The sequence below is a fragment of the Conger conger genome, chromosome 13 (assembly GCF_963514075.1).
Source record: "Conger conger chromosome 13, fConCon1.1, whole genome shotgun sequence".
NCBI lineage: Eukaryota > Metazoa > Chordata > Actinopteri > Anguilliformes > Congridae > Conger > Conger conger.
Genome location: NC_083772.1, coordinates 29,080,196 through 29,094,950, shown reverse-complemented (window position 1 = coordinate 29,094,950; position 14,755 = coordinate 29,080,196). Strand labels below are relative to the sequence as shown.

The window sequence follows — 14,755 nt, the reverse complement described above, 5'->3', positions numbered from 1 at the left end:
TGAGTCACTTTCCAGTTTCCCACGATTCCTTCTCAGTTTCGCTTTTCTTCATTCTTTCTCTCCATTTATGTTTGTAGATAGCACTAATATACTAATCCAGACTATGTTACGTTCTACGTTTCCCTCCAATTTTACTCTGCAGGTGGCCAATCACAATTCCATTTGCTGTCCCACCTGTCAATCATTGTCATCCTGGTCCTGCCTCCACCAATCACATCCCTCCTCCCCAAGATAAAAGTTTTTACGATTGATCTTTCTCATATCTCTCTGCTACCATTTGTGTATGTGCGTTAAAAACTCTGAACTTGTTATTCCTCCTACTTGTGTGTATGTGTGGTTGTCTGTGTGTATAGTCCAGGCCCTGTGGCAGGTAAGACAGATGCCTCTATACACCATTGCTACATGTAGGTGGAATTTGTGTATTAGACACATTAGGAAAGGGGTGGTTGCCAACTGTTTAATTTCTTATGTTAGAGAAGTCAGATAGGTTGACTGACTTATCCAGCAACAAACAAAAGCCTATCTTTGTTCCTTGTTCGGTTTTGTTTATTTAATTTATTTGGCAACATCCGTGTCCCTTGGCCTTGTGACCTATATGGGTTTGTACTGTAATACTTTTGCAAATAGCACTTGCACTTTGTATAATACACCTTTTTGCACTTTAATTCCTGTTTGGCCCTCATTATTTTCACTGAACATGCTCAACAATCATCAAAATATGTTACGCACTCCCTCCTACCCTTAGACACCTGAGGGACGTAACAGACTAACATAGAATTTGTACAATACTAATTATATTAATACACTAATATGTTCATCTAACAAACTAACATACTAACTCTATTTCTAGACTGCTCTATATAATGACTATATAATATAATATATATAACTCTGCCTCCCTGTTCTCTAATTGCCTGCCTTAATTCAGCTAAATTAATTCGCTCCTGCTCTCCACTATCTCTATATTCCTTAACTCTGTGTGCAATTGTCTACTCCCTAGTCTGGAGCCGTTTATTACACGTGTGTATGTGAATCCAGTCCCGCGTTTTCATTCCCCCCTCATCATTGTATGATTGCCCTTTCATGTGTCTCACCTGATGTTTATTTGTTAGACCGCCCTCACTCCCATGCCCTGCCTAGGTTGTCTCATTCCCCTGTGTATTTATACCTGTCCTTTTCAGTTGCTTTTTGCTAGTTCCAAGCCCTTGTATTCCTTGCCCCTTGTTCTAGCCTCCTTGTCCCTGTACCTTTGCCCTTGTGGCATTCTGTCTGGGCTTTTTTTTCACAGTTTAGGATTTTTTGGTTTTTAACTTCTGCCTGGCTCTTCTCTGGACTCTTTCTTGCTTTGTGGTCTTTCAGAAGATACCAGGATTCTGCCTGTAGTCAAAAGGGTTCAAGAATCATAACCGTTTTATTTTGGGTATGTCATTTTAAAGCTTGTGTCAAGACAGGGGGCAATACTTAAGGAGTTAACTGAATAATTAATACTTATTGTTTTTCTTTCATCACTCATCCAGTAACTGGGCTGCACTGCACCATCCTGCCTGCGGCTCAAACAGTTAAAGTGCAATTATGTAAGGGAAAGCAGTGGAGAGGTGAAGGGTCTGCTCTAAAAAAAAAGAAAGAAAATAAAACATCTGTTGAATACAAACAGCACTCAGCACATTAGAGAGGGAGAGTTAGTACCAGAATCCACTCCTGGGTCTTATGATATAATTACCTCCAGATAAAAAAAACAAGGCGATTTAGCTATTTCCCTTTGGGTTGAGGCCCCAACCATTAACTGCTCCACCAGGATTTGTACAATTACTGCACTTACAATCTTATTTTTCTTTTTTTGCAGTGCAGGGACTGAGCCCTACATAAGGAAGCCTCCCTCTATTTCAGTGGGAGAACTCAGACCCCTCTCCCCAAACTCTCTGTCACTCCTCCTTCTCCTTCAGGACATGGGTGTTCATACCTGGTTATGGCTGTGGGTGTCATTGGTCCTTGGAACTGTATGTGGAATGGTAGGATCCTCCTGCAGGCATCTGGACACTCTGATTTCTCAAAGTGTGTATAAGGAGGGTGATGTGGTCATTGGAGGACTGTTCCCTATTCATATACAGGCACCTGAGCCCAACCTGGACTTCACAAAACGAGCAGCACCTTCACGGTGTCAGAAGTGAGTGCAAAAGTCTTATCTGTGAATATCTTCCTGTGTCTATGTGTAATTACCTGTCTTTCTGTGAATATCGGTCTTTATATACCTGAAAATACCATGTTCATATACAGTATATGTGTGTGTAAGTGTGTTTTGGTGCATGTGTGAGATACATTCTCTAACAATCTACATGACTTTGCATGTGAATAGGTGAATCTCTCTCTCTCTCTCTCTCTCTCTCTCAGATTGGGTTTGGCTATATACCGTTGGCTGCATATCATGATCTTTGCAGTGGAAGAGATAAACAGAAACCCTGAGCTGCTGCCCAATGTCACCCTGGGGTATGCCCTGGCTGACACCTGCCTTGCAGAGGGGACAACATTAGCAGCTGCATTGGGGCTGGTAACAGGGAAAGACCCTGTCATTATGCGCTCCAGGTGCGGGCGTACTCCTGAGGTTCCTGTGATTGTTGGTGATGCGCGCTCCTCAGCATCTATCGTCATCGCTCGCACACTGGGAGTCTTCAGCATCCCCATGGTGAGAAGTACAACAGTACAACAGCAAATCAGTGATCATTAAAGGTCCCATATTGACAACAGGAGGTGGAGTGGGAGGTGGAATTGGGCTCTGAGGGCAGCGTTAAGAAAAAAAAAAAAAAAAAACCTTCACTGTTCTTTCAACCGGGAGTTGATAGATTTTTAAATAATTATAAAATGATTACATTAATGAATAGCATCAGAGCACTGAACCTAAGAGCGAGACCACAGAAGTTAATGTTACAGTCTTTATTAATGTGTGACACATCGAATACAAGAATCCAGGCAAAGGGTCGGTACACAAGCAAATAGGTTCAGCAGGTCAATGTCATATGCAAAGGGTTGAAAACATACGGGCAGTCCAAACAAAAGGAGAATCCAAAATCAAAAAACGCATCGCCAAACAGAGTCCAAGCACAACGGGTCAAATCAAAACAAAAGGGTAAAACCAGAGACGGCGGTGAAAAACAAAACCAGTCAAAATGGAAGTCAGTCAGAAAATACCACTGGGGATTATGGTCGTGAGACAAAACAATCTGGCAGAGACTTAACAAAACAGACAGGTTTATATAGAGGGATAACAAGTGGAAATAACAATCAGGTGTGCACAATAACAAGGAAGTGAAAACCGGTGAAACGATTGAATTGAATGGGACAGACAGACTATGGAAAGCACAGAGGGTAACAAAAGATGAAAATGCTGGGGACTTAAACGAGAATCAGATGACAGAAAACACAGAACCTGACAAATCTGTTTAATAGGCTAGTGGGATTTTTAGCAAATGATTTCATGACTGAAAGAACAACAACAAATTAGAGGTAGGCAATGTTATGGGGTTATTATTGTCTCATAAATAATTAACTAAGCAATAACACACGAGAGGGAGTGATTTATCATGGTTATTGGTATGTGTGTGCTGCGGCAAATCTCTTATGTGTTTTATTGCTTTTAAACAAGAACACTGCCCTGTGTTAAATCTTTTTTTTTTTTTTTTATATATCGGTCAGTAATGTTAAATTTCACTGAATTGTGTTGCTTGGGGGCGACATGGCTCAGGCAGTAAGAGCAGTTGTCTGGCAGTCGGAGGGTTGCCGGTTCGATCCCCCGCCCGGGCGGTGTCGAAGTGTCCCTGAGCAAGACACCTAACCCCCAAATGCTCCTGATGAGCTGGTCGGCAATCGCCGTCAGTGTGTGAGTGTCTGTATGAATGGGTGAATGGAGAAGCATCAATTGTACAGCGCTTTGGATAAAGGCGATATATAAATGCCTGCCATTTACCATTACCATTTATTTCAGCCCTCCGCAATCCAAAATAGTTCCCCATTGTTTACCATTGCTATGGGCAACTTAAACGCCAGCTGGACTGGTCCACAACGTAAACAGAGCAAGCAAGCTCGCCAGCGGCTAACATAAACGTCATAAAATTGTGTCTGTCCCCTTTCAACTAAACATTTTAGTATTTTTATTGTTCACAATGAATGAGTAAAATAATGTCAATAAATAGGCTATCCATCATAGATGGAGCTAGATAGCTAGTGTTAGATTTGGATGTCTCCATTTAATGTGCAGTTGGTGAAAAAGGCAGAATATTACTCTGTTCTCCGGAGATGCTCTCCAGTAACTCTTGAGAGCTCTCTGACCAGTTAACAACATATGCCAGTAGCTATGCTAAACAACTGCGCACTTCACCAACAAAATTAATATTGATTGCTTTTATTTATTTACATTTTTATTCTCTCTCATCAAATATTATCAGTTTAAATCATAAGATTTAATAGGCTGATGTATTACCGGGAGCTAGCGAAATGGCAACATGCGCCAGAGAGCATAGAGTTCTCGGATCACCCCTAATAAACCCCACCCCCATTTACATGCCTAAGAACTGGCTTGCTTTACTAGAAAAAATTATAGCATAACCATCGGCTCTGCTTAGAATCTTAGCTTTTAAATTTGGGCGGCCAGTAGCGTAGTGGTTAAGGTGCATGACTGGGACCTGCAAGGTTGGTGGTTTGATCCCCGTTGTAGCCACAATAAAAAATCCGCACAGCCTTTGGGCCCTTGAGCAAGGCCCTTAACCCTGCATTGGTCCAGGGGAGGATTGTCTCCTGCTTAGTCTAATCAACTGTATGTCGCTGCCAAATGCCATTGATGTAATGTAAAATGTATTTTATGCATTGAAAATGTGTTAAATGATTGTTTTATTAAAGTTATTAGGAGTACATGATTGCCCACCTGGTGGGTCTCAGGGGGTTAATGCAGCCCTGGTTGTGATGTTATAACTTAACAGAAGCTTAAACAGCTCATTTCAATGTACATATTCTTCATACAGCATGTGTGGATTTATTTGGGTTCTATGTGTGTTTTCATACTTTCACAGTGTTTTAATAGCACATTTAAATCCTGTATAATCTAAATAGCTAGGAAATGTCATTTTCCACAATATAGGACCTTTGAAAGCCATTATGACTCCTATCCCTCCTAATCCCCAAATGTGCACAGAGAGAGTGAGTAAGTATGGGCACATTTTCTCATGTCTTACATGTGTTGTTTATTGAAAATGTCTGATGTTGTGTTTTTTTATATTTAAAGTTTTCTGAAGATGACCTGGTTTTGTTAGAAGCAGAATTAAGCTGACAACATGGTGTGTGATGTGTGCTCCCCAGGTGAGCTATTTCGCCACGTGTGCATGCCTTGGAGACCACCGAAAGTTCCCCACCTTCTTCCGCACTGTGCCCAGTGATGCCTTTCAAGCCCGGGCCATGGCTCGCATGCTGCGTCTCTTTGGTTGGACCTGGGTGGGTGTGATAGTGGGAGACGAGGATTATGGACAGTCTGGGATCCAGATTCTGCTGAAGGAGCTTCAGAACTCTGAAGTGTGTGTGGCCTTTTCTGAGGTCATCCCTAAGGTCAATTTAGAGACTAGAATTCCAATCATCGTGGAGACGCTCAGGCATTCTACAGCCAAAGTCATCGTAACTTTTGCCCTTGCCCAAGATATGGAAGTCCTGCTGAAGGAGGTGGTGGGACAGAACATAACCAACAAGCAGTGGATTGCCACAGAGTCCTGGATTGCCTCTGAACTCATCTCCTCTCCTCAAAATATGCGCTCACTCAGTGGTACTTTAGGACTTGCCTTGCGCAAGGTAAACATTCAGGGTCTCAGGTCTTTTCTCACCAGGTTTCAGCCCAAGGATTTGCCCTCTGACCCCTTTGTGAAGGAATTCTGGGAGGTGGTTTTTGGATGTTCTTTCACAAATTATTCCACCCCCTCTGCATCAGTCAGGCCCAAGTGCACAGGGTCTGAGAGCTTGCACAATGTTGAGAGCATTTATACTGACATCTCCCAGTTGAGAGTCGGTTACGGTGTCTACAAGGCTGTGTATGCCGTTGCACATGCCATTCACAACATGCTGTCCTGCCAGCCAGGGGATGGCCCCTTTGAAAATGGTGGGTGTCCAGATGTCTTCAACCTACAGCCCTGGCAGGTAAGAGTGAGCACAGAAACATACTGAGAGTATCAGCATCCAATAACACTGGGTAAATCTATTAATAATTAATGGTTTAGCAGCTTATGAGTATAGGAGTTGAAAAAAATGTACTTGGGCTGCACACAAAATGAAATGGTACACACTATATGTGACACGATGCTGTAAACGGGATATCATGGTACAGATCTCAATTTCTCAAAATTGGAATCTTTTGGAAAATGAATATTTGAAAATCTCAAATGTGTTATTTTATCCTAACACACACACAAAAAATAGACATATATATAATAAAGTCTAGGGTGCCTAAGACTTCTGCACAGTACTGTATGTCTGACATGTGGTTTTGAGAAATTTGTCTCCAAAGTTTTGTTAGCTTTTGTCACAGATTCTCACCCAGAAGTGACCTCAATGTGAGTACTGGCCCATCAGCCACTGCTGTGAAGAGGTCTGAGTAGTTGGGGGCAGGACAATAGGTCTAGGGGTGTCAACAAGCTGCATAATGTATGCATGAGCTTTAGGTGGGAGGTTTAAAAGTTATGTGGTTTACTACTGGAAATTTAGCATTTTTTCAAGCCTCCTATTGGGGATATGATGTTTGTTTAGATTTATAGGGTCATTATCACATATTTATTCTCCCTTAGTGACCTATAATAAATATTATGAAATCATATACTGTAAAACTATTTTTGAAATGTTATCAAAGAGAAATGTTATGAAAGGCTCCTATCATGCTTTCCCTATCTCAGCTATCTAAAAACTGAAAAAAAAGGACTGTTACGAATTGAAATCTGATCGGATTCAGCATATAATTATGCATTTAAACCATGAAACACATACTTTGAACCCAGACTTCAACTTGTAGTTTGCTTATATTTAGCTTCGGCCGCTCTATTTAATAGGGAGCAGTATACCAGTTTACTGGTATCATTCCCGAAACATCAGCTTTACCTCCCTTTAGGCTACTGAGGGTATTGTATTGTATGGGGAAAATTTCTGCAGGGCCATATAGGAAACCGTTTGTTTCAACACATTGATTCTGAACCAATTGACCTTTTTGACTCACAGCACAGCAGAGAACATTCTAGCAGTGCCACCACGCAGCTGCTGTCTCTATCTTGGGGAGACGCTGGAATAAACATAATTTTATATTTCTAAAGTATTGCTGTTTTGTTTTGATAATGATGAATTAATTGAGGCATATTATTATTCTTTTTTATTTTATTCATCCTTTATTTAACCAGAAAGGTCCCATTGAGATGCAATATCTCTTCTACCAGGGGGTAACCTTAAGAATATGAAAATACTGTACAATGAGTTTAGCTTTATGGTTCATATTCATTGAAATATGTATGAAATTAACGGATATTCTACCTCAGATCATTTTTTTTGTATTACAATTCAATGGGGATACTGCTCCACTATTACGTAACCTCACAAACAGGCTCATCAAATACTTAAACCTTGCAATGTAGGCCTGAGACAATGAGGTTGTGTAATTGTTTGCTGATAAGAAGATACGAGATTACGAAGTTTCCTGGGCATGTCGAAGTGTTCCAGAGCAAGACACCAAACCCCCAAATGCTCCTGATGAGCTGGTTGGTGCCTTATATAGCAGCCAATCGCCGTTGGTGTGTATGTATGAGTGGGTGAATGAGTGGGTGAATGAGCAGCATCAATTGTACAGCGCTTTGGATATAGGCGCTATAAAACTGCCAACCCTTTATATTTCTTACCATTGCGTTTTGCAGTTTTCCGACATTATGTGTAAATACATGTATTGTTATCTCACATCATTAAATGTAGAACAACCCATTTTAAAACATTTATATGTAATGCATGTCTAGGAAGAAATGTGTAAGAGCGAGTGCTAAATAGGACCAAATAAATGCAGTGTATACAACGAATATACGGAAACTGAGAATATTACTATACTCATTCTGGGTATGGCCTCCATTAACTCTCAAAACATTGTGGCCATGAAGAGATGCACATGGTCAGCAACAATACTCAAATTGGCTGTGGCATTCAAGCAATGATTGATTGGTATTACCAGCCCCAAAGCAGGCCAAGAAAACATTCCCCACACCATTACATCACTGCCACCAGCCTGGACTGTTGACAAAAGTCCATGGATTTATGCTGTTGGCGGCAAATTCTGACCCTGCCATCTGTATGCTTCGGCAGAAATCGAGATTCATCAGACCAGGCTGTGTTTTTCCAGTCTTTATCTGTCCAGTTTTGGTCAGCCTCAGCTTTCTGTTCTTGGCTGACAGAAGTGGAACCCGACGTGGTCTTCTGCTGTTGTAGCCCATGTGCCTCAAGGCTCAATGTGTTGTGCATTCTGAGATGCTTTTCTGCTCACCACAATTGTACAGAGTAGTTATCTGAGGTACCGTAGCCTTTCTGTCACCTCAAATCAGTCTGACCATTCTCTGTTGAGCCCTCTCATCAACATTTTTGTCCGCAGAACTGCCGCTCACTGGATGTTTTTTGTTTTTCGCACCATTCTGAGTCAACTCTAGAATCACAGTTAGAGAAATACTCAAACCAGCCCGTCTGGCACCAACAATCATGCCACACATCTGCGTGATTTTATGTACTGCGCTGCTGCCACACAATTGGCTGATTAGATAATCACATGAATAAGTAGGTGTTCCTAATAAAGTGCCCAGGGAGTGTACAATGTTATATTAAGCTATTGTGGCTAATGCATTTATAATAAGCAGGGCATGTACTAGTTGTACGCCTGCATGGCTCAGTTTTTGCTTGCTAATGACGTGTCAAAACAATATTGCATTATATGCGACAAGACGGTTATTTAAATGACGTATATTTGGAGGCTTATGTTCACACATCATCAATGGAAGTAGATATTGATGTGCAGGTTTCAAGAAACTTGCATTATGTCAGCTAGATGGCTACTGTATTCTCTCTGTTGAGAATCTAGCTTATACCTTTTGCATAGTGTAACCATAGAGAAAGCCAGCCGATTAATTTGGTCTCCGCCCAGTGACGACAGACCCGAGTTCTACGGGAACGTCCTGGAGAGATGCTCCTAAGGACTCGATTGATCAAAGGGTAGTGCTTTCATATGTTTCCAGCCGATAGCCTGAGCAAAACCTGCCCCGGACCAGGTTAGCCGGTTGGCCCATAACTCAGAAAACCCAGGGTTAGCGCTTTGGTTAGCTTGCTAACCCCCAAATTCTTGTTTTGTAGTATAGGGGTGCAATGAATAATCAACATAGTCAACTAAAATCAACGACCAAATTAGTTGCCAACTAATTTAATTGTCATTAATCCATAATCAATAATCCAGCCAATCAGAAACAAGTATGTAACCAAGCCGTGGTGTAATAACCTATTATTCACAACGATCTTGTTCACACAAAAAAAGTGGAATTTGTATTTATCTTTTGTATCAGCGGGAAAGACCTATTCATTGAATTCATTAAAATATGTATTTTTGAATGTACTCATGTATTAATTGTTGTCTTTATTTTTATGTAATGCTAATAATAATGCGAGCTCCTCATCATGAAAAAGGGCACTGCTGCCCCCCTATTGTTGGAGCCTGCAAGTATTTCAGACCGCTGTGGATTAGAGTGCTCACATATGACACCTGGTGGTGGTTGTGCAAACAACAAGTAGTTACTGTGGAAAAAAACTAAAAATATATGCTGCTGCCTGGCAGATCTCCCGAGGGGGGAGTGCCAAACATGAAACTACTGTAATGGAAGAAAAGCTGAAAACGTTATTTAAATGTTTACCCACATGTATTTTTTAACACTTCTTAATGCTGGATAAAGGTTTTTTTAAAGGTTCAATAGGTCATTTCTGACTAACGGTCAAGAGAGGAATTGCCCTCAAACCACAACACTGTTTATTCCTCCCCCTACTCTGTGAATGTGCCGATGTTGAACCACCCCTCCCCCCCCTTGCTCCAAGTTCTCATACACTGTTTTGGAAAGCTGACAGAGACAAATGGTGATAGTACTTGCCGTCTTTTTGTAGTAGTCTAGTAAGAAAATGTTCGCCGAACATTTAATGCTGACTTGAGAGCTACACAACACTTTATATTTTTGTCTTTTTGAAGTTTTAACTTTAGCTAACCTACTATATTATGAGTACACAAGTTATTTGGCTATATAAGTAGCTGGCTATATAACTATGATATGCTATAGATATGGTCTACCGCAAATGATGCAACTGTAACTAACAGTTTGAGAGAAATGTTAGCTTTATAGAGTTACATTTTCATTTGTCTGTCGCTTTTAATATTTCAGAATAAAGTTTAAACCTGCCTAGCATTGACTTAAAAGTTTACATTTTTCATCACCCTGTGTTTAGTTTTGTAAAACACTGTTGAGAATCTAGATATTTCCTGTCCTTGAAGATTCTCCACTACCTCCGCTCCGTCAACTTCACCACTCCTGTGGGAGAAGCTACACACTTTGATGAGAATGGTGAACCACCGGCCTCTTATGACATCATTAACTGGCAAGTGGGGGCACAGGGGACAGTGGAGTTTGTCAAGGTGGGAGAGTTTGACACCGTGGACAGATCACATAACAAGTTTGACATCGATGTGAAAAGAATCGTCTGGGGTGGAGGCCAGAATAAGGTAAAGCAAACCGCATGCCATACATTTAGATAGATCCTTCGCTGTCATATTTAGACTGCTGTGTCGCTTGCATCTGAGTGTTATGGGAAAGTTATGCCAGTATGCCATTTTTCAAAAGCCTAGGAAAGGCCAAGTAAATCAAACGCATCTCTCCAGTCTGGCTGTTGGATGCCTCTGTAGCAAATCGTAGCCCATTATGTGGTAGCTTGCTAATTTCAAAAGCCAACACGGTTTTTGTGGATCTTAATGTCAAATTTTACTTTGATCTGAATCCCAGAAACAGGAATTTTCGGCATGAGCCGAGTTTGATGATTCATGCAATATGTTGGCACTATGTAAGGAAAGTAATATCAATGTTAAAAAATTACAAAAATAATTATAATCTGTGTAGAAAATTATTATCATCTGTGTAATAATCATTTCAAATTCCTATATGTATTCCTACCAACAACTATATCTGAAATTTTTTAAATCAAATTAAACATGTATTTCTTTGTCCTGTATTTTTCAACATAAAATTATAATATTTAATGGAAATATATTTTTTTCTTTATTTCTTTCATGAAACGTTTGCTTTTTATAAAAGCAAAAACTGTACTTCATTAGGAAGTAGGAAACTTCTCTGTCCTTCTATATGTGAATCCAAATGTTACAACCATGCTGCATGTGGTCGCGAAAATACCAGCATTCACTAGTTACACCCAGTACGTACACTCGCTGTGCCATTGAGTACATGCATGCAGTGTGCAACATTGATTCAGGAAAACAGTCCTAAGAGGTCAGTTTCAGTATGTGAAAACACAGTATATTTAGATGTCTTGTTGAGGGTATAAGATGTTTCTGAGTGACGGTATGGAGGTAGAGTGATGTTCTGTGTGTTGTGTTGGATGCATACAGGTGCCTGTGTCCATCTGTAGCATGCCCTGTTCCCCAGGCACTCGGAAGGCTGTGCAGAAAGGAAAGCCCATCTGCTGCTTTGACTGCTTACCATGTGCAGCAGGAGAGATCAGCAACACCACTGGTAAGATTAAAGTTAAAAGACAGTGAATAAACATTGATACCATGGCTAGAGAGCGAGCTCAGTTTAGTTTTCGATTCCAATCTGGCCGACTGTCATGACGGATTAAAAGATGCATAAGGGATGAAATCTGGAGTGAAAATCTTTTCTATAATTGATTATTGTAGTCATTTTGGTAAACTTCTATGCAACACTGGTTTGATGTTGACTAAATAGTTTTATATTTTTACATGTGACACTTTATGACACCTTAAGTGATTGTCACCCATATATGTGATTGTAAACTACCTTGTGTACACTTTTTAAGATTCAACAGAGTGTCATAAGTGCCAGGATCAGTTCTGGTCGAATGCTGCTCGAACTGCCTGCGTTCCAAAGGAGGTGGAGTTCCTGTCCTTCCAGGAGACCATGGGGATCGTCCTTGCTGCTATTTCAGTCTCTGGGGTGGTCCTCACAGGCAGTGTCCTCGCCACCTTCTTTTTCCACCGGGACACACCCCTTGTTAGGGCAAACAATGCAGAGCTGAGCTTCCTGCTGCTGCTGTCACTCTCTCTCTGCTTCCTGTGTGCGCTGGCCTTCATTGGTCACCCCTCCCCCTGGTCCTGTATGTTGCGCCACACGCTGTTTGGGATCAGCTTTGTGCTTTGCATTTCCTGTGTGCTCAGCAGGACAGTGGTGGTGCTGGTGGCCTTCCGTGCCTCAGTCCCTGGCAGCAACATCATGCAGTACTTTGGCCCGGTGCAGCAGAGAGCAGCCATCTTCCTCTGCACCTCCATCCAGGTGCTCATCTGTGTGCTGTGGTTGGTTCTATCACCTCCCGTCCCATCTGAGATACAGGGGCGGAGTGCCAAGATCATTCTTGAGTGTGATGTGGGCTCAGTGGCTGGTTTTGCTTGTGTCCTGGGCTACATTGGCCTGCTGGCAGCCATCTGCTTCCTGCTGGCCTTTTTAGCCAGGAAGCTCCCAGACAACTTCAATGAGGCCAAGTTCATCACCTTCAGCATGATCATCTTCTGCGCCGTCTGGATCACCTTTGTCCCTGCCTACGTCAGCTCCCCAGGGAAATACACTGTCGCTGTGGAGATATTTGCAATCCTGGCCTCCAGTTATGGTCTCCTCCTTTGTATCTTTGCTCCCAAGTGTTATATAATCCTTCTGAGACCTGAAAAGAATACGAAGAAGAAGATAATGGGCAAATAAACGTCATATACCTTTGATTACATTTAAAGAGTGTGTGAAACATTCAGGTGATGACTAGCAAGAATGTGTATCTGCTTTTGTTTAGATATTGGGTCAGTGTACCAGTCAGATTCTAGAGATTAAAAAAATAATAATTTGTAAGAAATGAGTAATGCTTTTAAAATGTTATTTTTCTTCCTTCTTCGAGTCCTTCCCTAATCACAATTGTTTTCTGACCAAAACGTGAAATAATTAAGCAATCATAACCCATTCAAATATAATGTGAAATGTGATATATTCCAGAAATCATAAGACATTATTCCAGAAACCAAACTGATGAAAATAAAACATCTCTCCCAAGTCAAAACATAAAAACAAAAAAAGCATCTCACATTTTTGGTCCTTCTGGTCATTCTACCATCACAGGCTAGGCCTTCATCAGATTGTCGGCCCTGGAGGGGAAACAGTCGCTCCACTGAGTGGCTGGCTTCTAGGTAAAGAGCCAGTAAAGCTCTGCTGCTTCAGGCCACTGAGTAACCACTCAGAGAACTCATAGGAGAGTAATTAGTGGACACCTACCTCGAGCTCCATTACACTGAGCAATATACTGCAAATATGTGCAAATGCTTTGAGATGCTATTTGAAAATAAATTCTGTAATCTATTCTAAAAGAATTGCGTAATGGGTAGCTGCAAAAACAAGAACTTCACAGTTCTTTCTCAGAAAATGTTACGCCAGCATTCAGATGGACCAGTTGGAATGTCAATGAGACACACTGTAGTGAACCATTATTGTAACGCTTATATACATGCAGTTAGCACTTATTTCAGTATTTATTAGGCTTCTTTTTTAAACACATTGGTCTTGTTGGGGAAGTGAAGTTTAAGGTTAAATATGGCCAATTTCTGAGTCAATTATCAAATAAATTGCCAAATTCGTTGATAGGCAGAGCAACCTGTTGGATCAACGTGTATCAAAATGCACAAGTCATGAGGAAAATAAGATTACGTTTTTATTAAGTTACAACATAACAATCAACGTCTAAATCTAAAGACGAGGGTGAACTTCCTTAAAAAAAGAAGTAACAAACATCGGCAAGTACCAGTCACAAAAGAAATGAGTGATAGAAAGTGCCAAACCCCAGCATGTCTTCCCAAACGGTCCCACAAAACTGAAATTAACCACAGACCAGAAGCCAGGTGTATCTCCCTGCAATCACTGATGGAAAAGTGGTAATATTGCCAGAGCAGTGATGAATCAAAATCCTCTGTGCACACTAATAGCAGCAGAACAACTCCAAAATGTCCATTATCTTGACTCCCTGGAAGTGTCGATGTGAATAAGCCATCCAAGTCCGTTGCGGGGGGCAAAGGGGGCCACAGTTGGACTCTGGAAGGTGCAGGGGAGGCAGAACTGTCACAGCTGGAACTGGAAATCTACTTATTAAGTTCCCTTATGTTGTTAGAAGCAGGACTGAGCAGTATGATATTGTCATCAAAAGATCCTTTAATCTCTTTCTCGGGAGACCAAACATGAGTATTCTAAGAGGTACACAAGCTCAGTTATTGTATAGCTCTAAAGAAAGAGTTTCCTCCTGCTTCTAACAATAGAGGTGATACTTGTAGACAAATACCTATTAAACCCAGTCAGTTGCAACCTGCACCTTCATGTAACTTCAAGTGTTCCATGTAACAAAACCAAATGGGGGGGGGGAGGGGGGGGGAGGGGGGGGGTGGTCGAATGTTCTTCCAAAGCCATCAAGTAATAAA

The 14,755-nt window shown here is 41.2% G+C and overlaps 1 protein-coding gene across 1 annotated transcript; it reads left to right on the top strand.

Moving 5' to 3' along the window:
• Window positions 1-2,045: 2,045 nt before the first annotated feature.
• Window positions 2,046-13,007, top strand: LOC133108414 (extracellular calcium-sensing receptor-like). The gene is made up of 6 exons (XM_061217926.1): window positions 2,046-2,164; window positions 2,389-2,680; window positions 5,344-6,165; window positions 10,562-10,789; window positions 11,687-11,810; window positions 12,115-13,007. The coding sequence occupies exons 2-6, from the start codon at window positions 2,423-2,425 to the stop codon at window positions 13,005-13,007; spliced, it is 2,325 nt and encodes a 774-aa protein (XP_061073910.1). The 5' UTR covers window positions 2,046-2,164; window positions 2,389-2,422.
• The last annotated feature ends 1,748 nt before the right edge of the window (window positions 13,008-14,755 follow it).